At 36.4% G+C, this 24,130-nt stretch overlaps 1 protein-coding gene across 1 annotated transcript in view; it reads right to left on the bottom strand.

The window, feature by feature from the left end:
• Window positions 1–24,130, bottom strand: part of LOC145669228 (uncharacterized) — a 73,804-nt gene that overhangs the window by 15,518 nt on the left and 34,156 nt on the right. The window contains exon 3 of the mRNA XM_081737557.1: window positions 20,172–20,324. Within this exon, the coding sequence (XP_081593683.1) occupies window positions 20,172–20,324 (153 nt within the window). The remainder of the gene's footprint in view (window positions 1–20,171; window positions 20,325–24,130) is intronic.

The following is a 24,130-nucleotide window of genomic DNA, read 5'->3' as shown; positions in this document are numbered from 1 at the left end:
AGATTGTTATATCTTTGATGAGATGGACTAACACGGGTGCAAATGAAATCTTTAGTTTTACGTCACACGCTTATGCCGGTTAGGCTAAAGGAGACGGTGACGATAAGAAAGGAATGAAAGTGTGGGAGAAAATTGGAGCATAATGTTGCCCACCACAAAACGAGGAGTTTAAATCAGGGACCACATACAGCTGAGGTGAACGTTCTACCACTGAGCCACCGCACCTCTACTGGTATGAATGAATTAGAGGTAGTTGGTTCGAGCTAATATGTTCGTTTGACGTCACTGAACTGGGATTTTTTAGCTTGGAGTTATGATGGCTTGTTTCGTTCCCTTTTATGGCTATAAAATTACCAAAACAAGGTTTGATCTCTTTCTTGATGATCTATTACATTATGAATTAGTAGACCCCCAGTAATAGTATAAATTAGTATTAGTATTAATATGAAACTCGAAAACTTTGGAGTTCCTTTGTGGCTAACCGGTTAGCGTATGCGCCTTTAATGTGGGAGACCGGAGTTCGATTCCCGGAAGGAGCTCATGCGGTTCGGATTTCACGTTAATTAGTAGGTTCTATTTTTGCTGCTGAACTTTGGGAGGAATACTTGATTTTTGGTTGTTATCCCTTTGATGAGATGAACTAACACTGGTGCAAATGAAATCTTTAGTTTTACGTCCCACGATTAGGCTAAAGCAGACGGTGACGATGAAAAATGAATGAAAGTATGGGAGATAATTGGAGCATAATGTTGCCCACCACAAAATTACTTCGAACCAGAGACCCCATACAGCAGAGGTGAACGCTCTACCACTGAGCCACCACGTCCCTTATTGGTTCGAATGAAGTAGAGGTATTTGGTTTGAGCTAATGTGTTTGTTTGACGTCGGGCTGACCCTATTTCACTTTTGAGACCCCACATGGACCATAGTGAATGAGTTAGAGATGCTTTGGTTTGGGATTGCATTACCTATTGTAATTTTGCTTATGTTTACTCAGGGGCAGGGATCACTCAGGACACATAAGATCACCTTAATTTACATCAGGAGTTGGGGGGGCGGGAGGGGAGTATCGGACCTCGTTCCCTTTGATGATTATTGATTTTGGAGCCTTATTACGTTATATGGAGGCGTATTTAAAATTATTTCCTTAAATTTGATAAGTACTTTGTGATCCACTTTGTTCCGTTTCAGGGGTGAACATGGATACCTTGCAACCGTTCCGAGTTCGATTCTTGGTGCTAGTTTAAGAAATGTTGAATTTAACGTCCCCAGCGAAAACGATGGTGATGAGAAATGATAGGACGAAACAGGGGAAAACATGTTCCCTTTTAGGGGTACAAAATTGCCAAAATATAAACGTAAGCAATACGTTGTACCACGTGTTTGGTCTTTTGGCCCAATTTATCCTCTTGGATGAGGTCCTATTACCTTATATAGTTATATGGGCGTATACAGGGGTTCATTATTTTTCATAAGATATGGGTATATTTGTGCACCCCTTTAAAATTTGGGTGGAGTACTTTGGCCCACACCCTTCAATTTTGGAAATTGCCCAATTTAAACATTTGGTATAATAGTATAGGGCTCTAATATATATTATTATATCCCTTTTAGGGGCACAAAATTACCAAATTTTACTGCAACCACGTGTGTGGTTCATTTTATCACCTTGGATGAGGTCCTATTACCTTATATAGTTATATGGACGTATACAGATGTACATTTCCTATTATAAGACATAGGTACATTTGTGCACCCGGGAGGAGTACCATAGCCCACCCCTTAAATTTTGAAAATTTTCCAGTTTAAGCATATACTACTGGACTCTAATATGTATCATGATAAAAATGGGGGTTGTTCACTTCATTCCCTTTTAGGGTACAAAATTGCCAAAATATAAACATAAGCAATATGTTGTACCACGTGTTTGGTTTTTTGATCCAATTTATCCTCTTGGATGAGGACCTATTACCTTATATGGTTATATGGTCATGTATAGGGGTCTATTCCATATCATAAGACATAGGTACATTTGTGCACCCCTTGAAATTTTTGGGAATGGTACCTTGGCCCACCCCTTAAGTTTTAAAAATTGCCCACTTTAAACATTTGGTATAATAGTACTGGACCCTAATATATATTACTATAAATTTGGGTGGTCCACCTCGTTCCCTTTTAGGGGTCATTTTGTTCCGCTTTAGGGGTGAACATGAATACCGTACATGCGTTGCAATCGTCCCGAGTTCGATTCTTGGTGCTAGTTTCAGGAAATGTTGAATTTAACGTCTCCGCAAAACGATGATGATGAGAAGTGATAAGGACGAAACATGAGAAAAACATGAACTTACTTGATTGAGGATTGAAGCAGGGACCTCACACATTAGTGACAAACGCGGATGGGATGATGTGATTTTGGACCTAATTAGTAACTCTCGTTTCCGTTCATGGATTAAATAAAAAGATGACTCTTTGCTTAAATCTGATTAGTTCATTGTTCGAGCGATTTTTAAACGCTCTGCGTTTGTTGATCAGTAAGCGCTTCATTGATGGAAACAATGTTGCCAGATTTTGAAAATCTAAACTGCTCCGATTCTTTTTCGAAACGGTTCCGCTGAGTGCAAGAATTTTCAAAACTAAAAATTTTGAAAACTAAAAATTTTCAAACTAAAAAGATTTAAACTTTTCAAAAAAATTTTTCGAACTAAAAAATTTCAAATAAAAAAATTAAACAAAAATTTTCAAACTAAAAGATTTCAAATAAAATTTTGAAACAAATTTTGAAAATCTAAAATTTTTAAAACTAAAAAATAAAATCAAACTTTCTGGAACGAAATTTTTTAAACTTAAAATTTTCGAACTCGAACCGAATTTGAAAACTAAAAAACTTTTCGCACCAAGTTTTCAAACAATTTTTTTTTCGAACTCAGAAAGTTTCAAACTTAAAACTTGCAAATCAAAATTTCAAACTAAAAAGTTTTCGATCTAAAATTTTGAACTAAAAAAAATTCGAACTCAAAGTTCTCACTAAAAATTTTTCGAACTCAGAAAGTTTTAAAATCAAAATTTGAAACAAGTTTCGAATTAAAAATATTTTCGAACTACAATTATCAAACTCAAACTTTTCGAAAATCTTAACAGAGATTGAAAGTGATCACTCGTTTCGCGAGCCGTAAGCCGTAACTTTTAGTAATGTAACATAGTTTACGGTTTAAGATTTATATTGTCTTGAGAACGATTGAGTTCGTTTATGTAAAGAACCCGTTGGCCAGCCATAGCCTGATTTCACATCGTAGCTCATGAAAGCAATCTTGTTGTAGTTGTGTAGCCGTGACCATTTTTCTGGACAGCCTGTACGATCACCAGGAATGAAATACTACTTAGTTTAGCGACCATTAAGACGTGAAATAAGATGAAATCTGAACCATCAAATGTTAAGACATCCTGCGATAGAACAAACAAAAATGTGTGTTTCCTTACCTGGAGTCGAACCCCGGATCGATTAGAACTTTAAGAAAAGGACATATTTCGTTTAGCACAGCGATTCATATCTTATGAGCTGGGAACTCGGACCTCAAAATCGACGTCTGCTTAGTTGTTAAAAGCAATGAACCAATTTTCCATTTACATTGCCAAACACTTTAAAATATTAAGTCAGCTTCTGTCATATTGAAATTGCATTAAAAAAAATCCCATGCGAAGGCGAAGATGACGAAAAAGAGGAGCGGCTTCTTGCACAAGTTTCGTAACGAAATGAATTTCATTACTTCAGTATCATAGTTTCTTTGTCATAGATGAAGAATGCAGAATTTGCAGTTTTTCTTTATAACATCACTCAGCTCTGTCATATTGCATTCTCTCTTTAAATTGTGTTACTGTTGCTTAGTTACTAAGATATCAGTCCTGTGTTTGTAACATTGAACTTGTCATTTACTGCAATAGTGATTACCGTGTTACCTAGTGATGCTATAATGTTGCATTGAATCCAATTTTTCTGGTGCAAGAGGTTTTCAGTTCGATTCCTTTAGAATGCTTCCCGTCGTTCTTATAGGATTATCAGTTACTTATTTCATGAAAGATCGTGCCAGTAGTGAATGATACTACATTGAATTCAATTTACTATGGTGGAAGAGCTTCCCTCATAAGATTGTAAATGAAGAAAAAAAAAAACTGTTACGATACCATGGTTCGGCTTTCCTTGTGTAAAAGAAATGAACGATTTATCGTTTTGATCTCATATTGTTTTGTACCATGGTGGTGTAATTCGAGTGATTTGTATTAAATAACATTCACAAGAAGGTCGATTCCGGCTGGAAAACAATTTCATAAAAGTGAACAAGTGCATCTAATGCGAAAAGGATTCTAGTTTGATCCTGCTGACGTTCACTATTTTAAGTGAAGTTTTTATACGATGAAAGTACTGCACGAACAGTCTGTGCCTACTGCTAAAACTTAATTACATTTTCATTGAAATCAACGTAAGTAATATATTTGTATTTAAAAATGTAATCAGTATGTGCTGTAATAAACAACATTGTGTGTTTGTGTGTGTGTCGTGTGTGTGTGTGTGTGTGTGCGTGATGTTAGTCTAAACAACAGTCTTTTTTCATGAATGGTTTTTAAATTATTGTTGTGGTATTTGCTCCTCGAGAAAAAGCTGAGGCCTGCAAAATGATCTTCCTCAACTCAGTGACCTTGCTTGTTTCATGTTAAGTGTATCATTATCTGTTTTACGTCGTGATGACTCAATGACAGAGGTGTGTAAGGTCGCTGGTTCGATCTTAGCTAACGCCAAGTTGCTTTGTAGTGAACAAAAAAGCCGTGTGCGTGAGTTTTCTCAGGGTTCTCCCCGCTATATTTAATCCATCATTACATTTATTTCTCATCATCATCGTCTTCTTTAGCCTAGTTAACATAACCGTAAGACGTAAAACTCAAAGATTTAATTTCATTTCTCTGAACCACCACGAGTGTTTTTTGTTCTCTTGACAGTACCGAGGACGTAAATCTTGTGTTCCTAGACTGCATAAGACGTGAACGATAAAATCTGAACCACCATAAATGTTTTATGTTGACTTAACAATATCGAGGCTGTATAGGACGTGGACCTACAGTTCAAAGTGAAATTCGAATCATCATAAATGTAGCTATAAACACCAAATATTTGTTTCTATTTTACGTATAAGATGGAAAGCGTTTATGACCTTAGGCTGTATAAGACTTGAACGTACTTCTGTGGGTTGTGTACTTAAACCCGTAATAATAACGCCAAAAATCGAACCTGGACTTAGCCACTGAAATCTCAAATGGGCTTAAGGAAAGATTTTTTTTTATTGTAATGCATTCAACCTAGAAAATGCTGATTAGCACCTTGACCTTCAAGTGAGAGGAGTGAGAGGTAAGGAAATACTTCCGTGCTTGACGTCACATGAATGAAATTCTGTCCATCTTAGCATTTTGTTCGTTCTGTGCTTTGATCAGTCAGCTGTTATTCGTTTCATACAAGTTCAAGTGTTAATGTGGCTAATATTTATTAAATCACGTCTTAATGGTCGCTAAACTAAGTAGTATTTCATTCCTGGTGATCGTACAGGCTGTCCAGAAAAATGGTCACGGCTACACAACTACAACAAGATTGCTTTCATGAGCTACGATGTGAAATCAGGCTATGGCTGGCCAACGGGTTCTTTACATAAACGAACTCAATCGTTCTCAAGACAATATAAATCTTAAACCGTAAACTATGTTACATTACTAAAAGTTACGGCTTACGGCTCGCGAAACGAGTGATCACTTTCAATCTCTGTTAAGATTTTCGAAAAGTTTGAGTTTGATAATTGTAGTTCGAAAATATTTTTAATTCGAAACTTGTTTCAAATTTTGATTTTAAAACTTTCTGAGTTCGAAAAATTTTTAGTGAGAACTTTGAGTTCGAATTTTTTTTAGTTCAAAATTTTAGATCGAAAACTTTTTAGTTTGAAATTTTGATTTGCAAGTTTTAAGTTTGAAACTTTCTGAGTTCGAAAAAAAAATTGTTTGAAAACTTGGTGCGAAAAGTTTTTTAGTTTTCAAATTCGGTTCGAGTTCGAAAATTTTAAGTTTAAAAAATTTCGTTCCAGAAAGTTTGATTTTATTTTTTAGTTTTAAAAATTTTAGATTTTCAAAATTTGTTTCAAAATTTTATTTGAAATCTTTTAGTTTGAAAATTTTTGTTTAATTTTTTTATTTGAAATTTTTTAGTTCGAAAAATTTTTTTGAAAAGTTTAAATCTTTTTAGTTTGAAAATTTTTAGTTTTCAAAATTTTTAGTTTTGAAAATTCTTGCACTCAGCGGAACCGTTTCGAAAAAGAATCGGAGCAGTTTAGATTTTCAAAATCTGGCAACATTGTTTCCATCAATGAAGCCCTTACTGATCAACAAACGCAGAGCGTTTAAAAATCGCTCGAACAATGAACTAATCAGATTTAAGCAAAGAGTCATCTTTTTATTTAATCCATGAACGGAAACGAGAGTTACTAATTAGGTCCAAAATCACATCATCCCATCCGCGTTTGTCACTAATGTGTGAGGTCCCTGCTTCAATCCTCAATCAAGTAAGTTCATGTTTTTCTCATGTTTCGTCCTATCACTTCTCATCATCATCGTTTTGCGGAGACGTTAAATTCAACATTTCCTGAAACTAGCACCAAGAATCGAACTCGGGACGATTGCAACGCATGTACGGTATTCATGTTCACCCCTAAAGCGGAACAAAATGACCCCTAAAAGGGAACGAGGTGGACCACCCAAATTTATAGTAATATATATTAGGGTCCAGTACTGTTATACCAAATGTTTAAAGTGGGCAATTTTTAAAACTTAAGGGGTGGGCCAAGGTACCATTCCCAAAAATTTCAAGGGGTGCACAAATGTACCTATGTCTTATGATATGGAATAGACCCCTATACATGACCATATAACCATATAAGGTAATAGGTCCTCATCCAAGAGGATAAATTGGATCAAAAAACCAAACACGTGGTACAACATATTGCTTATGTTTATATTTTGGCAATTTTGTACCCTAAAAGGGAATGAAGTGAACCACCCAAATTTATCATGATACATATTAGAGTCCAGTAGTATATGCTTAAACTGGAAAATTTCCAAAATTTAAGGGGTGGGCCATGGTACTCCTCCCGGGTGCACAAATGTACCTATGTCTTATAATAGGAAATGTACATCTGTATACGTCCATATAACTATATAAGGTAATAGGACCTCATCCAAGGTGATAAAATGAACCAAATACGTGGTTGTAGTAAAATTTGGTAATTTTGTGCCCCTAAAAGGGATATAATAATATATATTAGGGTCCTATACTATTATACCAAATGTTTAAATTGGGCAATTTCCAAAATTGAAGGGGGTGGACCAAAGTACTCCACCCAAATTTTAAAGGGGTGCACAAATATACCCATATCTTATGAAAAATAATGAACCCCTGTATACGCCCATATAACTATATAAGGTAATAGGGCCTCATCCAAGAGGATAAATTGGGCCAAAAGACCAAACACGTGGTACAACGTATTGCTTACGTTTATATTTTGGCAATTTTGTACCTCTAAAAGGGAACATGTTTTCTCCTGTTTCGTCCTATCATTTCTCATCACCATCGTTTTCGCTGGGGACGTTAAATTCAACATTTCTTAAACTAGCACCAAGAATTGAACTCGGTACGATTGCAAGGTATCCATGTTCACCCCTGAAACGGAACAAAGTGGATCACAAAGTACTTATCAAATTTAAGGAAATAATTTTAAATACGCCTCCATATAACGCATAAGGCTCCAAAATCGATAATCATCAAAGGGAACGAGGTCCGATACTCCCCTCCCGCCCCCCCCCCAACTCCTGATGTAAATTAAGGTGATCTTATGTGTCCTGAGTGATCCCTGCCCCTGAGTAAACATAAGCAAAATTACAATAGGTAATGCAATCCCAAACCAAAGCATCTCTAACTCATTCACTATGGTCCATGTGGGGTCTCAAAAGTGAAATAGGGTCAGCCCGACGTCAAACAAACACATTAGCTCAAACCAAATACCTCTACTTCATTCGAACCAATAAGGGACGTGGTGGCTCAGTGGTAGAGCGTTCACCTCTGCTGTATGGGGTCCCTGGTTCGAAGTAATTTTGTGGTGGGCAACATTATGCTCCAATTATCTCCCATACTTTCATTCATTTTTCATCGTCACCGTCTGCTTTAGCCTAATCGTGGGACGTAAAACTAAAGATTTCATTTGCACCAGTGTTAGTTCATCTCATCAAAGGGATAACAACCAAAAATCAAGTATTCCTCCCAAAGTTCAGCAGCAAAAATAGAACCTACTAATTAACGTGAAATCCGAACCGCATGAGCTCCTTCCGGGAATCGAACTCCGGTCTCCCACATTAAAGGCGCATACGCTAACCGGTTAGCCACAAAGGAACTCCAAAGTTTTCGAGTTTCATATTAATACTAATACTAATTTATACTATTACTGGGGGTCTACTAATTCATAATGTAATAGATCATCAAGAAAGAGATCAAACCTTGTTTTGGTAATTTTATAGCCATAAAAGGGAACGAAACAAGCCATCATAAGCTCCAAGCTAAAAAATCCCAGTTCAGTGACGTCAAACGAACATATTAGCTCGAACCAACTACCTCTAATTCATTCATACCAGTAGAGGTGCGGTGGCTCAGTGGTAGAACGTTCACCTCAGCTGTATGTGGTCCCTGATTTAAACTCCTCGTTTTGTGGTGGGCAACATTATGCTCCAATTTTCTCCCACACTTTCATTCCTTTCTTATTGTCACCGTCTCCTTTAGCCTAACCGGCATAAGCGTGTGACGTAAAACTAAAGATTTCATTTGCACCCGTGTTAGTCCATCTCATCAAAGATATAACAATCTCCAAATTTTATGCCATAAAAGGGAACGAAAGCATTCGTAAACCTGTACTATTTCATAACGTAATGAATCATCAAGACCATATTTTTAGTAATTTTAAAGAATCATCATGACCTCTGATCCAATACTCCCAATTCAATGACGTCATAGCCTGGCCAAAGTACCTCTGATTCATTCGTACCATCGTGCATGGCCCCTGAATAAGCATAAGCAAAATTTCAATAGGTGACGTAATCCCGGGCCAAAGCATCCCTAATTCATTCACTATGGTGCATGGGGACCCAAAATTGGATTATTAAGAGTTCGGTAGAGTAACCCCAATACTACTGTAGTCTATTTTTTATGGGGGACGGTAACAATTTAGAGCAAACAGTGGATAAAACACTTCGCAAAGCACTTATATTAGTGTGTTCCGGGAATATACGACAAATTTCGCATGTGTGTTCAGGGCTATAATAAAAGGGAAAAGTTGATCTGTCCCTTTGATCGGAAATCCTTAATTACGGAGTTGGAATCAATTTAACGCAACCATGTAGAGTCACCTTAAATTACCTTAAATTAGTCCCATTTCCGTAATAATTCCGCAAACGCCCAAATTTGCAGATAAACTTTTTTCCTGTGTTGAAGTGTAAAACAGTATGAGAAGTTTGTCGGATTATTCCCAGAACGCCAAGCAGCTTTTCAACTTGAGATTTGAAAATGTCTGAGGTTCTTTGTGACTATGGGTAGTGTACGCGTCTTTGGCGTGCGAAATCCGGGTTCAATTCTCGAAGAGCTCATGTGGTTTGGATCCCACTTGCACCTGTAGGCCCATGTCCCACGCTGAACTGAACGCTAAACTTAAATTCAATTCAATGCAAAATATCTAAAAAGAAAATAAAAAATATGCATTGGATGAAAATAAATGTCCGAAATAAAAAGTTAATATTTTGGAGGGTAAAATTCACCTGTAATAAAATTAGCCCTTTTTGGGTGCGGTGGGAACAACTTTAAAAACTTAAATGGGAACCCCCAATCTTTTATTGCAGATTCTACTGGTAAAAACAAATTTTATTCAAAACATTTTCTCGATTCGTGATAAATGGCGCTGTAATCAGTGAAAACTAGTTTCATTAAAGTTTCTTCAATTGCGAGGTCCCACGTTTCATTCCGGGATAAATCTGCGATAAACAGTATCAATCCTTTGTATCAAACGTTTCCTTGACTTGTAAAAGGTGATGTGAAAGATGCCTCTGCATTCGGCGTGAATTCAAATACGTAATTCAAATGTGACGGTGAAATTTGGTGCAGCCGGAGATGATAATTGTAGTTGGCTACAAAGTGATTTATCAGCTACATTTCTTCATAGCCATGAGCAATGTTTCTTTCAGAAAAAAAAATGTTCCAGGGAGCACACTAAGTATTCGGAAAGGCATATATATATATATATATATATATATATATATATATATATATATATATATATATATATATATATATATTATTTTTTCACAATTTACTATTCTATTTATTATTATATTATAGACGTTTTGGTCTCCTCCAGGGGGCACTCTCAGAGCTCCGGGTGCCAGTCTTCCCTAAAAACATGTCTGGAGGAAACACTGGTCATGAAACTAGCCAAAACTAGTTCAAAAACAACTAATGATCGCAAGTAAAACAAATGAAGCAAATGAACTAATGTAGTAAAAAATATTGATTTGGATGTACGCTACAAATGTGAAACAAAAACACTTCAAAACTAATGCAAAATAAATGAATGAAACGACTGATAATTTAACTTCTTGATTAATAAGAAAATAATAATATTTTTCTCAATTAAAGAAGTGAGTGTCAGACAAAACATATCGGATAGCCAATAAAATACCGTTAGCCGTGAACCACGGAGAGATTCAGCCGATATAATGCTTGCTAGCCAACTACGATTAAAGTTACCACCCAATTGCACTCCCACCAGTAGTGTCAACCTGGAAAATTGTAAAATTCCATCTCTAGAGTTACAAAAATTCCCATTTTGCTTTTGAATTTCCACATTATACCAATCACAAGATTAATAATAATAATACAGTGAAACCTCCCTTAACGGACACCTCTATAATACGGACAGATTTTTTTGTCCCGGCAAAAATACATGTTCTCTTATGGAACAAAACCCTCCGTTTTACGGACACTCTCAGATACGGACGCGGACAGTCTTTTTTTCCCCCAAACGTTTCAATAACCTCTTCATAACGGACAGGAATTTTTCTCGATTCTGCGATATATATTACAGGAGACAAAAGTATTTTCCCCACAAGTGTATCTATCATGAGTCTAGACCGATGAACCATCAAACAGAACAGCTTCAAGCTGAACTTCAAATTCTTTCATTCTGCTTTCAATAAATTGCTTTCTGGAGGAAATCCTAGAAAACCTTCAATAAGCTATAACACTCATGCAGGGTCAGTCGTATGGCCAAGAATTCTATACGAAAGATCCTCCCTTCACTAACAAATTTAGTCCTTTTTGCTCTCGGCCTTGCATCTTTCCCGACAATTTCATAGATATCAAAACAAACGTTGTTTGTTTTACAATAACATTTTCAACGAACAATGTTTCCTCTCTTACATTCTTAGAAAAGCAACTTTCTCTAAGAGAATATTCTTTGTGATTGGGGCTGAGTCAATAAACATATGCACTCCCAATAACTTGCCTTTTCATCCATTCCTCCAGTACACAAACAAACACACACACAGAGATATTTTTTCCGCAACCATACTGAGGATTCTCAGAGGACACTTGCTAATGAGTTTAGCCGGTTAGTTGGTTCCTAACGCATCTTTTGAGAAGGTCCTGAAAATTTGAAATAAATGAAAAACTCTTTCCCTCCCGTTTTCCCCTCCCATGTAGGAAGAAAATTATCATACACGTATTATATTTTGCAATATACAAATGTATTAACACATCCCCCAGCAATAATGCTATTTAACATAAATTAATTTCTCCTTCACCCCTTCCAGTAATTCAAATACGTACGGTACTAAATAGAGTATTTTCATATTGAATCTTACGTATTTACGCTCATACATAATATATCTACTGTATATTACTGCATGCAATTACCGTTGCGAGAAATTAAATTACTGTAACCTCTCTGTAACGGACACCTCTCAGTAACGGACAAAAATTCATGTCCCATTGGTGTCCGTTATTGAGAGGTTTCACTGTAATAATAATAATAATAATAATAATAATAATAATAATAATAATAATAATAATAATAATAATAATAATAATAATAATAATAATAATAATAATAATATGTGAAATAAAATAATTCAATCTTCCAGGAATATAAACGGTTTGTGAATAAGTTTTCCTTAATTGAAAGCAACTATTGCATTTTGTCAGAAATGCAATGTGTTCATCACACCTTTGTGTGCCATTACCTCATGGTGACTACATATTTTCTGTGGAAATTTTTTTCTAAGTTGATTGTTTCTTGTTTGATATTTTTCTTTCATTCATTCTTTGGTTTGTTCATTATTTAATTTTATCAGAACGCAGTTTTTGTTCCATGGCTGTTGATTTTTTGCTATCACACACTCCACAAACCACTTCTTCAGTAGCATGAACTTTCGAGATAAATAAAAAAAAAAGTTCTGGTTAAAATTTAAGATTTACACTAATTTCACGCTCTTTGATCATTCATTGTATCCAGTGGCGGATCCAGGATATGATCAAGGGAGGGGCTAAACGGGTGCCGTTTTATCCAGTGTAAAGCTGGATTGAAGCCCATTTTATCCAGTGTATACCATTTTATCCATTTTATCCAGTGAGCGTCAAGAGGGGGCTATAGCTCCTATATACGAAAAATCCTCTATAGTGTCTACAATTTTGAGGAAAATTTCCTTTATCCCTTTCGGAAAATGTGATGTAAAAACTCCCACAAAATGGGATTCTTCCTACAAGATCACTGACTGCCACATTTGAATTACGTGAATTCTCGCAGAATGTAGAGTAATATTCCACGCCACCTATCGCGAATCGGAAAAACGTTTAAGATAAAAAGATTGATACTATTTATCGAAGATTTATTCTACAATGAAACGTGATGTATTACAATTGAAAAAATCTTAGTGAAACTACTTTTCACCCATTATAGCGCCATTTATCCAAAAAAAAAATCGAATAAAATTTATTTATTTACTTCCGTGAAATCCTAATCTGCAATAGAAAATAAGGATCCCATTAAATTTTCAAAGTTGCCACCTCCCATTCTCAGGGAGGCGAAAAGAGTGGCGAATTCTATCACAGATGAATTTTCTCCCATAAAATATTAACTTCTTATTTCAAACATTTTTTTTGTCCAATGCATATTTTCCAAAATATTTTGCGGACTCAAGTTGAAAAACTCATACTGGATATATAGAGCTTCTTCTTAGCCAATGTCCCAGTCAGTTTCTATTTTCTTCTCAATAATACCAAAAAATTGTTCTCACCACTTCTCAATTTCTAACTTTCTCTTTCATTTTCCGCCCGACCTAGCTAATTCTCTCAATTCTTCTCCACACCCACATTTCGAAAGCTTCCAGTCTTTTTCATCACTTTTGCGTAATGTCCGTGTATCTGCCCCATACAGTACAATACTCCACACGAAGAATTTTATCTCTTTTTCTCAACTATTTATTTAAGGTTCTACAAAATAGACTTTTTTACCTCCTAAAGGCTTCTTTCGTCATTCCTATCTTTGCTTTTATTTTACGTTCGCACTTCATATGATCACTAATAATATTACTCAGGTACCGAAAACTAGTCACCTGCTCTATTTTTCCCTTCCTTCTTGTACAGGGTGCGGCACGTAAAACCGGCCCGTCGTAACATTCTGGTATATTGTGTTTTTGGCAACACTTAAATAATCTACCTTCCTACCAAGAGATGGCGTGTCGAGGTCGGGTCGACTTATGTGACCTGCAGCAGTCACGTGCAGCCGCAGCCAGTGAAACTTGTCGAAACCAGTTGAGAAAAAGGCCTCGTTGTGTTAAGCCGGGTGAGTGTCAGTGTGTGATAATGCCGTATTCGATACCCGAGCGTGTTGCCATTGTTGAAGTGTTCATTCTCACTGGATCATTTGTGAAAACAAAGAATTTGTTTCGGGAGAAATTTCCAGGACGTTCTGTGCCAGCAAGAAGCACCATTCAGGAATTGATTGAAAAATGGCGGCGTACAGGATCGGTTCAAAATGCTCCCAGGAACAGACGACCATCTGTCTGCACACCTGAATTAAAGATGCAGGTGGAGGAGATAATGACAACAAGTCCTCGAAAGTCAACCAGGAGATTGAGTCAACAGGTTCATGCGAGTGAGAGAAGTTGCAGACGTGTTTTAAGGGGACTGAAGTTAAAACAGTACCGGATAAGTGTTGTGCAAGAACTGAAGGAGCCTGACCTGCAGAAGAGGGTGCATTTCTGTTCATGGCTGTTGAGCAACGTTGCCAGTGGTTTCTTGGATCCACTAATGCTCATCATGAGTGACGAGGCGTGGTTCCACCTGTCTGGGTACGTAAATTCCCAAAACAACCGGTATTGGTCGACAGAAAATCCACACGCAATCCACCAGGTACCCTTGCATGATGAGAAGATTGGTGTTTGGTGTGCCATTTCCGCTACACGCGTTATTGGGCCCATATTCTTTGAGACGACAGTGAACAGTAACGTGTATATGGGAATCCTGGAGGAGTTTTATACACACTTGACCGAAGAGGAGCGTCAGTTATGTTACTTTCAGCAGGACGGTGCAACATGCCGCACATCAGCTGCATCATTGTCCCTTGTGCATGAGATGTTTACACCAGAGAGGACAATCAGCAAAGGCTTGTGGCCTCCTCGGTCACCAGACTTGTCCACGTGTGACTTTTACTTATGGGGACTGTTAAAGGGAAGAGTATACGAAACAAATCCACACACAATTGAAGAACTCAAGACCAGGATCCAGGATGTCACCAATAGCATTACAACACAAGAACTGACAAGGGTATATATGAATCTCCTCAATTGTGCTCACATGTGTGTTGAAGTGGACGGAGGACACTTTCAGCACCTGCTGTGAAGGCTGCTGTGAAGGTGAGTAGTCATATTCAATACATTATATTTCATTTATGTGTTGTAGTTAATCATATTCAATACATTACATTTCATTTTAGGTGTTCACTTTACGGGCCGGTTTTACGTGCCGCACCCTGTATATTTGGCACCGACCGCTTCTTCCAATTACGATGGTTATTACATACTTTAAATCTACATGTTTAACAAAAAAAAAAAAAACCTTAACAATATTAAAGTTATTATTCCGTATATTACAAACTAAGGACGCTACAAAACCGCAGGCAGTTGTAAGCATTCACATTTTGCGGGACTCGCAAGTAAGACGGACGTGTAATTGTACATTATTGAATAATATGAGCAAGATAGAAGTATTTCTAACAAGTATGAACAAATTTACAAGAGATTGGAAATTTTCCTTTCTTCAAAAAATTTTATTTCAGAAAAAGTGCTATCACATCTAATCACAGAGATGGTTTCCAATAAATGTAAAGAACATAGGCTGTTTTACAGCTTTGTCTCTTTTCAGCGCCGAACCTACACGAGACGTGGACCTACAGTTTAAAATGGAATCCGAAGTAATGTAACGCGTTCAATTTTCATTCCTTCCTCACCTGGAATCGAGCCAGGGACTCTGTGCGCGCGCTAGCCTCTAGACCAGCAGGAAGGGCATGTTCCAATGGGAATCGAGATAAAGATCACATATATCACAGATGTAATTTGGAGAAGAGCTCATGTATTGCTACTCTGAGCATTTTTCTGTCTAGGTCGTTTTAGTATACATAGGAATAACAGTTGGTCATTGTATCTTAATTATTCAGGTTACGAGATACGTGTGGGTAGTGGAATGATTATGAACAACACATAAACGGAGGAGGTGCTAAGCGAGAGTGAACGTAACCAAGAGGTGCTACTTAAACCCTTTTACATATTTGCCTGAAATAAATAACATTGCTAATAAAGAACTCAGAATATGTCTAATGATGTATCAGGAAGATTACAGCGTAATTAACGGGCTCCTTTGTAAATCTGAGAAAGCCCTCTTTTGTTACACTGAAGACAAGGGGAGAATTTCGGACGTTCAAAACGTACTTAACAGGGAAGAGAAAGGAGTCCTCATTTTACCCTTTATGCCATGTTAATATTATCTTTATATATATATATATATATAACCACGAGAGAGCACTGTAACATACAAATGAAGGGAAGAGAGTAGGGCTGTGATTCTTGTTCAGTCAACCGGGTTGGCTAAATAAGCATCCCACGGACTCCGGAAGAAGAGAACACACAAAACAAAAGGAAGATCTACGGAACTTTAAGATAGCGTTTCGAAGACTGAGTGTCAGAAAATGCATCAAGCTTTGGGTGGAATGAGGTAAACAAATGAGGTAAACTTAAGTCCTCCTTGATTCTGAAAAATAAATGTGAAACTTCAAAACCTATATATATAATAGAACTATGTGATAGTTCTAACTGCAAAACTGGAAATAAACACAAAGGAACGTCTGCAAATAGGTATCAATGATACAAAATCTGAAGGAAGACACGGTGACGGTACTTCACTGATAGTCATTTTATATGTGTGTGTGAGGAAGGTTGCTGATTCAATAACAAACCACGTGAATGTGTGTCGGAAAGCAAAATGTTGTGCATTTATTCTATAGTTTATCCCTCTACCTTTTATTCCCTTCATTGCATCAATTCTTTCTTTATTTTTCACTTGCATTTATCACCCGCCCTCGTTGGTCTATAGAGTACATTAATGTGGGATGTTAGATAAATGTTTAACCTAATAATTAATTAATTAATTAATTAAGTTTTGCAAAAAGTTATTATTGTTCAATAATTACATGAAGAAATATGAAGTTTGTGTTTTATTACATGTGTTATTGTAACATATATTATTTCCGAATTGATTTTAGCAACACTAAGGCCGGTCGTACATTGAACAGAGGACAAGAAGACTGAGTCAATGTACAGTACTCTTAGCAAATGCAGCAAAGCCTTGTACCGCATATATCACTCGAGCACGTGCTAGACAAATGCCTTTCCAACGTTATGATTGAGATGCAGTAAGGGCTCTCTCTCCACCTCGGCTTACAGTTAGCTCTCCTACATCTGCTCAATCTACGACCGGCCTAAGGTTTCCATTATTAGCTTTTCTACTTAAATTAATATAGAGGGTGTATTAAAAGTAGGGGCAATAGGCCAACTTCGTAATAAGTAAAGATACGAAAAAATAGAGAGGAATGAAAGTTGTTAGAAATGTGTGGTGTTCAACCTAAAATGTTGGAATTTCTTCCAATCACACTATATATTTGGGATCTGCACTGGAATGGCGCCCTATGTTAAATGAAAAAAGCAACACGTTGCCAGTTCAGCAGGCTATTCTCTTGAGTTCTCACCATATCAACAATACAGCATTGTTGCGGAACACGTTCGAAGTATTGTAGATTCCCCTCACACAACAATGTGTACGTTCCCGGTGTTTTTTTTTTTTTTTTTTTGCGTGGCTTTACGTTCCATTTGAACAGCGTCCTGAACTGGAAACGTTGCTTTTTAACATAGGGCTCCTTACCAGCATGGAGCCCAAGCGACAAACACGATTGAAAAATATCCACAATTTTAGATTGAAAACAATCTATTTTGAAACATTTTGCTTTTTTTCCATTTCTTTTTATTTTGTATTTTCACTTATAACGTAGCTGACCTATGGCCCGGACTACTGATACACCCTAAGCGAAACTTATCTGAACGAGTGCAGTAAAATGATATGAAATTAAATCTTTAAGTTTTACGTCCCACGATTATGCCGGTTGGGCTAAAGAAGATGGTGATGATGAGGAATGAATGAAATGGTGGAATGATGAAAGTGGGAGGAAACGGAAGAACCCCGAGAAAACCCATGAGCACTGTGTTTGTCCACCACAAAGTCCCCACGGCGCGAGCTGGGATCGAACCAGGGACCCCAAGCACCGGAGGTGAACGCTCTATCACTAATTAGAGAGGTTTTGTTTTTATTTAATATCAGACGACGTAACCTTTGTTCTAAAGAGAGAGATGTTAAACATAAGTGAATAATTATGGTTAATTGATTTGTACGGTATTTATATATTTTGTCCGCAGCGAGGTTATATAAGACGAGAATTACAGTTACAAGAGTATCTGAACTACTGTAGTACGATACTTTCCCATCAGGAATCGAACCGAGACCTGAAGCATCAAGAACACGCCCTCTAAACACTAGACTAGAGAGAAGGGCTGGAATAATATAGGACAATATCTAGAACAAGAACATGGAAAAAAAATGAGACAACCCAGAGAAAGTGCACTAAAAAGCTCATACATGTATGGCCTGAAATTGAAACTGGAATTCCTCGCACCAGGGATTAACACATATCGCTAAGCCAGTGTTCCATAAATTCACATCTTTTTTTATTTTTATTAAACATTTCTTATAAAAGCATCTGTTAGAATTCTTATCCTTGCTTTTATTTTCCTTAAACATTTTTTTATAAAAACTTCTTTTTATAACTCTATCATTGCCTTTACATCCCTTAAACATTTCTGATAAAATACAAAAATACCATTCTTAACCCTTTTCTTGACAATGTATCCTTTGGGATACATAATTTTTTTTAACATTTTTCCTTCTTTGACTACCTATTTTGGCAATGTATTCTATGGGATACATTACATCACAACCTTGTCTAAATAAAACATGTAACTAAAATGTGCAATTATCTATTATTTTATAATGGCACGGAAGTCGCATCCAGTATTTTTTCTGAGCAACACAAGTCTCCTTGCCAAGAAAAGGGTTAACCTTGCCTTTACTTCCGTTTTTAATTTTGATTTTTTCTGGACATTTTTAATAGAAACTTATTTTGCCATTTTCATCTTTGCTTATCAACATTTCTTATTTTTTTTAAAAAAAACTTATTTCTTATTTCTTTCTTATTCCTTTCTTATTTCTTATTTCTTTCTTATTTCTTTCCTTGTTTTCATTTCCCTCAACTATTTCTTATAAAGATTTATTTTCCTATTGCAATCATTGCTTTCATTTCCCTTTAAATATTTCTGATTTTCATAAAGAATACTAGGGTTTGATTCTCAATAGGTATTCATATTGTTTGGATTACACGTTGAACATTAGATCCACGTCTCATATAACATCGGTGCTGAAAAGAACGCCAAAGGGCAAACATCCAACTTCTTCAGTTCTCTATTTCCATCCCACCTTCTTCTTCACATGACCTCATTTTTGAAATCCTTTTATTTTAATTTAAAATTTCATTACAAGAGTCGTATGATCTGAAATGCCAAGAGACTAACTTTTCCACCTCCTGCCAAAGCACAGTCTATGCCTATCTTAATACACAGAACTATTTTGTGTTCATAATGATTAAAACAGCTGCTTTGTTTACATTGTCAGACATCAGTATTCCTTATTTCATGAACATTTAATTGAATGCAAAAGAATTCGTGTGCAATTAAGTCATTATTTCTCATTTCCCTCACACTCAATTCACATTAACCTTAATTATCCATCCAACTCGTACTCAGATTTCAACGTTTCATATACGTATTGTATTCTTAATAATAGAATAAAGAACTGGCTCCCTAACTCTCCTGCTCTAGTAACTCAATTATTCTGTCTAACTACTGTACGATAACTGAAAAAAACAACCTCCTTTGTATAGAACACTCACATAAAAGCAGTACGTCTCATGTATGGTCACGGTCACTCAGTAGGTCACGGGCTCGATTTCCGATTAAGATAAAAAGTCTCGAAAAGTAATTGTGGTTGGAATTCTACTTTAAATAAAAGATTGTCCATTCCAGTGCTTTAAATAATAGTGTTGAAGGGGGACAATAATCCAAATGATCACTCAGTCAAGCATCAATAATACGTATTTTTTTTTTAAATTAATGCGTTTACGAATTTATTTCACGTGGACATATTTAAATATATTTGTTTTCTCTTTGGTCCAAAACGTTCCATTTACATTTTTACTTTATCTTTCTACTAAATTTACAAGTATGTAGATCAATTATGTATAGAAATTAGTTCGATTAAATGGAAATAGTACAACCTGCTAAATTATACGCGTAGGATATAGTCTATTACTCTTTATCAGTAAAACATATTTCCTTACCTGATATCCAGTTGAGGGGAGAAAACCACTTCATGTTGATTAACTTGGCACGCTTGCATCAGACGATAATGAAGCTCTTGATTAGTTTTGATCTTCCGACAATGTATAGGCGGACAATGGCGAAGAATAACCAAGCGTTGTCCAGGAGAATATCTTATAAAACAACAATAATAAGTTTAACTCTCGTTTCAGAATAATTGATTAACTTAAATTTATAAAGGTTTTTCAAGAATGTGTTTTTAAAATAAGATTAATTGCTACATGTTACTATTTTCTTACATAAAATCAATTTCAACAACTAAACTCCCTAGCACTATTCAGCGTGGAAGACTATGAGTAGCCAGAAAGTGTTTAGCTAGGGAAGTACATTGACGACCAGCTATTCTAGCATTCTAAACCGAAGTCCCTCGCTTTTTTAATTCAGACAACTCCACTCTAATTGTTTCATGATATTGCATCAATACCAAAACTTATAAGTCAAAAACAATATTAAGTGCAGGTTGGAGTTAGAAGAAATGATTGTACGATTATGGCACTTGAGAAAAAAAATATTGATACCTAAATAGAAAAACCTTATCTAATGTACTAATTAAAGCATTCCACCGAATAACGCTGTATGGCACATTTTGTAATGTGCTGAGTTATCCGGGAAATTATACTAATGGTACATGATTGACATATACAGAATAACCATTCATAAGTTAAGATATTGCTCAAATCATTGATAATGTGCTTGCATAATGTTTTATTTCTTTTTCCCTTGTAGTCCAGAAACACACTACAAGTTTCCTCCATCTCTGTCGAACCCACTCAAATGAAACATACGAGTTATTCGGTGGGATGTTTTAATTTTTATTTATAACATAATGAACCTTTCTTTCCTTAAATTGTAGCGATAAAATGTATTTTTCTTTCCGATGTGACTTTCGTCAAAAGTCAGTGAACTTGTATATACCATCTGAAAATGGCACTTAGAACTACGAACATCAAATGCAAGCGGTTATAGACACTTAATAAATTACTTATATCCTCTACAGATATCAGCTTCAAGAAAAAATTAATCTCTTGCTGAATTGAAACAATTTTTAAAAAATATGGAATAAATTTTGAACGAATATTTGCAATGGAAGTTTTCAATCAATTGTGTGTGTATTCAAAGAGGTTATATTGTCAGAGGAGAATTACGGAAGTAATGAAATACCATGTATTTCGGAATCCAATACGACCTCTATATTTTTAACAAAAGATTTAAAAAAATACATATACGACATATAGTGGATATATTTTCAGAACTTACTCTAACACTACCAGCTATTCCATCCACCTCTTACTCAGTTTTCAGTGTTCCATATACGTGTTTTATTCTTAACTAGGGATGGCCAAAATTTTCCGGAATCCGGATTCCGGAAATTTTGTTTTCCGGAATCGGAAAATTTACTTTCCGGAATTCGGAAAAATTCCGGATTTCGGAAAAATTCCGGAATTCAGAAAAATTCCGGAATTCGGAAAAATTCCGAAATTCAGAAAAATTCCGGATTTCGGAAAAATTCCGGAATTCAGAAAAATTCCGAAATTCGGAAAAATTCCGGATTTCGGAAAAATTCCGGAATTCAGAAAAATTCCGGATTTCGGAAAAAATCCGGAATTCAGAAAAAATCCGGATTTCGGAAAAAATCCGGAATTCAGAAAAAAATCCGGAATTCGGAAAAATTCCGGATTTCGGAAAAATTCCGACATTCGGAAAAAATCCGGAATTTAGAAAAAATCGGAATTTTTCCGAGATCCGGAATTTTTCCGATTTTACTTTCCGGATTCCGGAAAGTAACAATTCTGGAATTGGCCATCCTTAGCTAGTAGCTGTTAAAAGAGAAACACAATAATGAATAGGCTATATATACTGTATTAATTTCTTGTAGTTGGATATGTCTTTATCATTTACGTAGACAATTGCTACTGCAGTTATTTACTACTTTATGAGAAAGGTCTTATTTTCACACACAAAAAAGTCGCCGGTATGTCTCAAACATTATCGCGTTCCCACCTGCAGCTGCTCCAAAGCACTGCAAACTACTTTTTAACTAGGCGAAAGGCAGTGAAGGAAAATAAATCTCAACAAATATTCCAATAACATTCGCTTATTGTCAACATACCTACAGTGAGCGCAGAAAGTGTTCGTACACCGTGCATACTTTATATTGAAAACAGCTAGCATGAGAACGGGAGTTGGAAAATATATATATAACCAGAATTAAGACTACACATTCATATATTTTATTTCTATATACAAGAGAAAGGCCAAACAAACACAATCACTGTTTTGTTCAGAAGAAAAGAGAGAATTCCTTTTTTGTAAACGCAAAAAGTCACCGTACACTTATGCTTGAATTAATGCTTATAAAGTATATTACGTTATTTAATATTTTGTGGGATTACCCTGTGCGTTAATGATTGTCTGTAGTCTTCGTGGCATTGATTTCACCTGTAGTAGTTCGTAGTTCTGTAGCTTCGGGACTGATTATGTCCCATTCTTCTTGAATAGCTTTTCTTAGGCCTTCTTTAGTAGACAAGCTGTGCCTTCTGATTCTTGTCTCCAGAACAGATCATAGATGTTCTATGGGGTTCATGTCTGGGGATTGGAGAGGTGTGCGAAGCTGTTTCAAGGTATTATAGAGTCAGGGGCGGATCCCCCCCACAGGAGGAAACTCTTATTTTATATATAAATAAACCCACCCATAACAAGTTTGGAGCTCTTAAAAGTAGCAGTATTACCGCCGACCGCCCCCCCCCCAGAAGTCCGTCCTGGATCCACCCCTGGCAAACCTTGCAGACAGGCCTCGTTCAACAGTACAAACAATAATTGCGATGTATAATGTTTCTATCACTGTGCGAAACCATAAAAAAAAATAATAATAAAAAAAAAAGAACTGGAAGACCAAGAGTGTTGAGTGAACAAGTTAAACGTTACATTATTAGGGAAAGAAAAAAGGTTCCAAAAAGTAGTGCTGTGCAATTGGCAACGGATCTAGAAACACGCGGTGTTTAAGTATCAGCCAGTACAGTGCGGAATATTTGCAGGGTATCATGGTCGGATAGCCAGGAAAATGTTCTGGGTGAACAAGACAAATCGTATAAAGAGACTAAAGTTTGAAAAAGAGTATAAAGATAAGGGATCAGGCTTCTTTCTGAATTACTGTCATATTTTCGGACGAAAGTAAATTTAATTTTATCGAGTCCAATGGGAGGCGTATGGTATGGCGCAAGGTGAATACAGAGATGAATCCTCAAAATCTCGTCCCTAAAGTAAGACACGGAGGAGGGTCCGTGCTCGTCTGGGGTTGTATGAGTGCCTCAGGAGTGGGTCGTCTCCACCTTATCGTTGGAGTGATGATCCACAAAGTGTATATTAACATATTAAAGGAATATCTCCATACTAGTGCGCAGAAGATGGTTCCTGAAAACAATTTATTGTTCAGCAAGACAACGACTCCAAACATACAGCGGAAAATACTCGATTGTGGCTACTCTATACAGGGGCGGATCCAGGACGGACTTCTGGGGAAGGGGCGGTCGGCAGTAATACTGCTATTTTTAAGAGCTCCAAACTTGTTATGGATGGGTTTATTTATATATAAAATAAGAAAGTTTCCTCTTGTGGGGGGGCGATGGCCCCGATCGCCCCCCTCTGGATCTGCCCCTGAGGTTTGCTATCTTTCTCAAAGACTTACCCTTCTTATGCACTTTAATAATTACTTTTCTTTTCTCCTCATTTGTTTCTGTTCGGTTGCTTCCCATTTCGACAGCCCACCGTGCAGTTTTTTCACTCCTATTCACAACTAAACTCATTCTGTTACTCGTCATGCTATACAGAAGTGTATACTCAGGTGAATACTAGTGAACCCCAGTTGTGGTATCTTTGTTTCGTATTCGTACGTCAGGTGTACGATCACTTTTTGCGTCTC

Source organism: Thermobia domestica, chromosome 13 (genome assembly GCF_964235325.1).
Source record: "Thermobia domestica chromosome 13, izTheDome1.hap1.1, whole genome shotgun sequence".
NCBI lineage: Eukaryota > Metazoa > Arthropoda > Insecta > Zygentoma > Lepismatidae > Thermobia > Thermobia domestica.
This window is presented reverse-complemented; position numbering and strand designations above follow the sequence as displayed.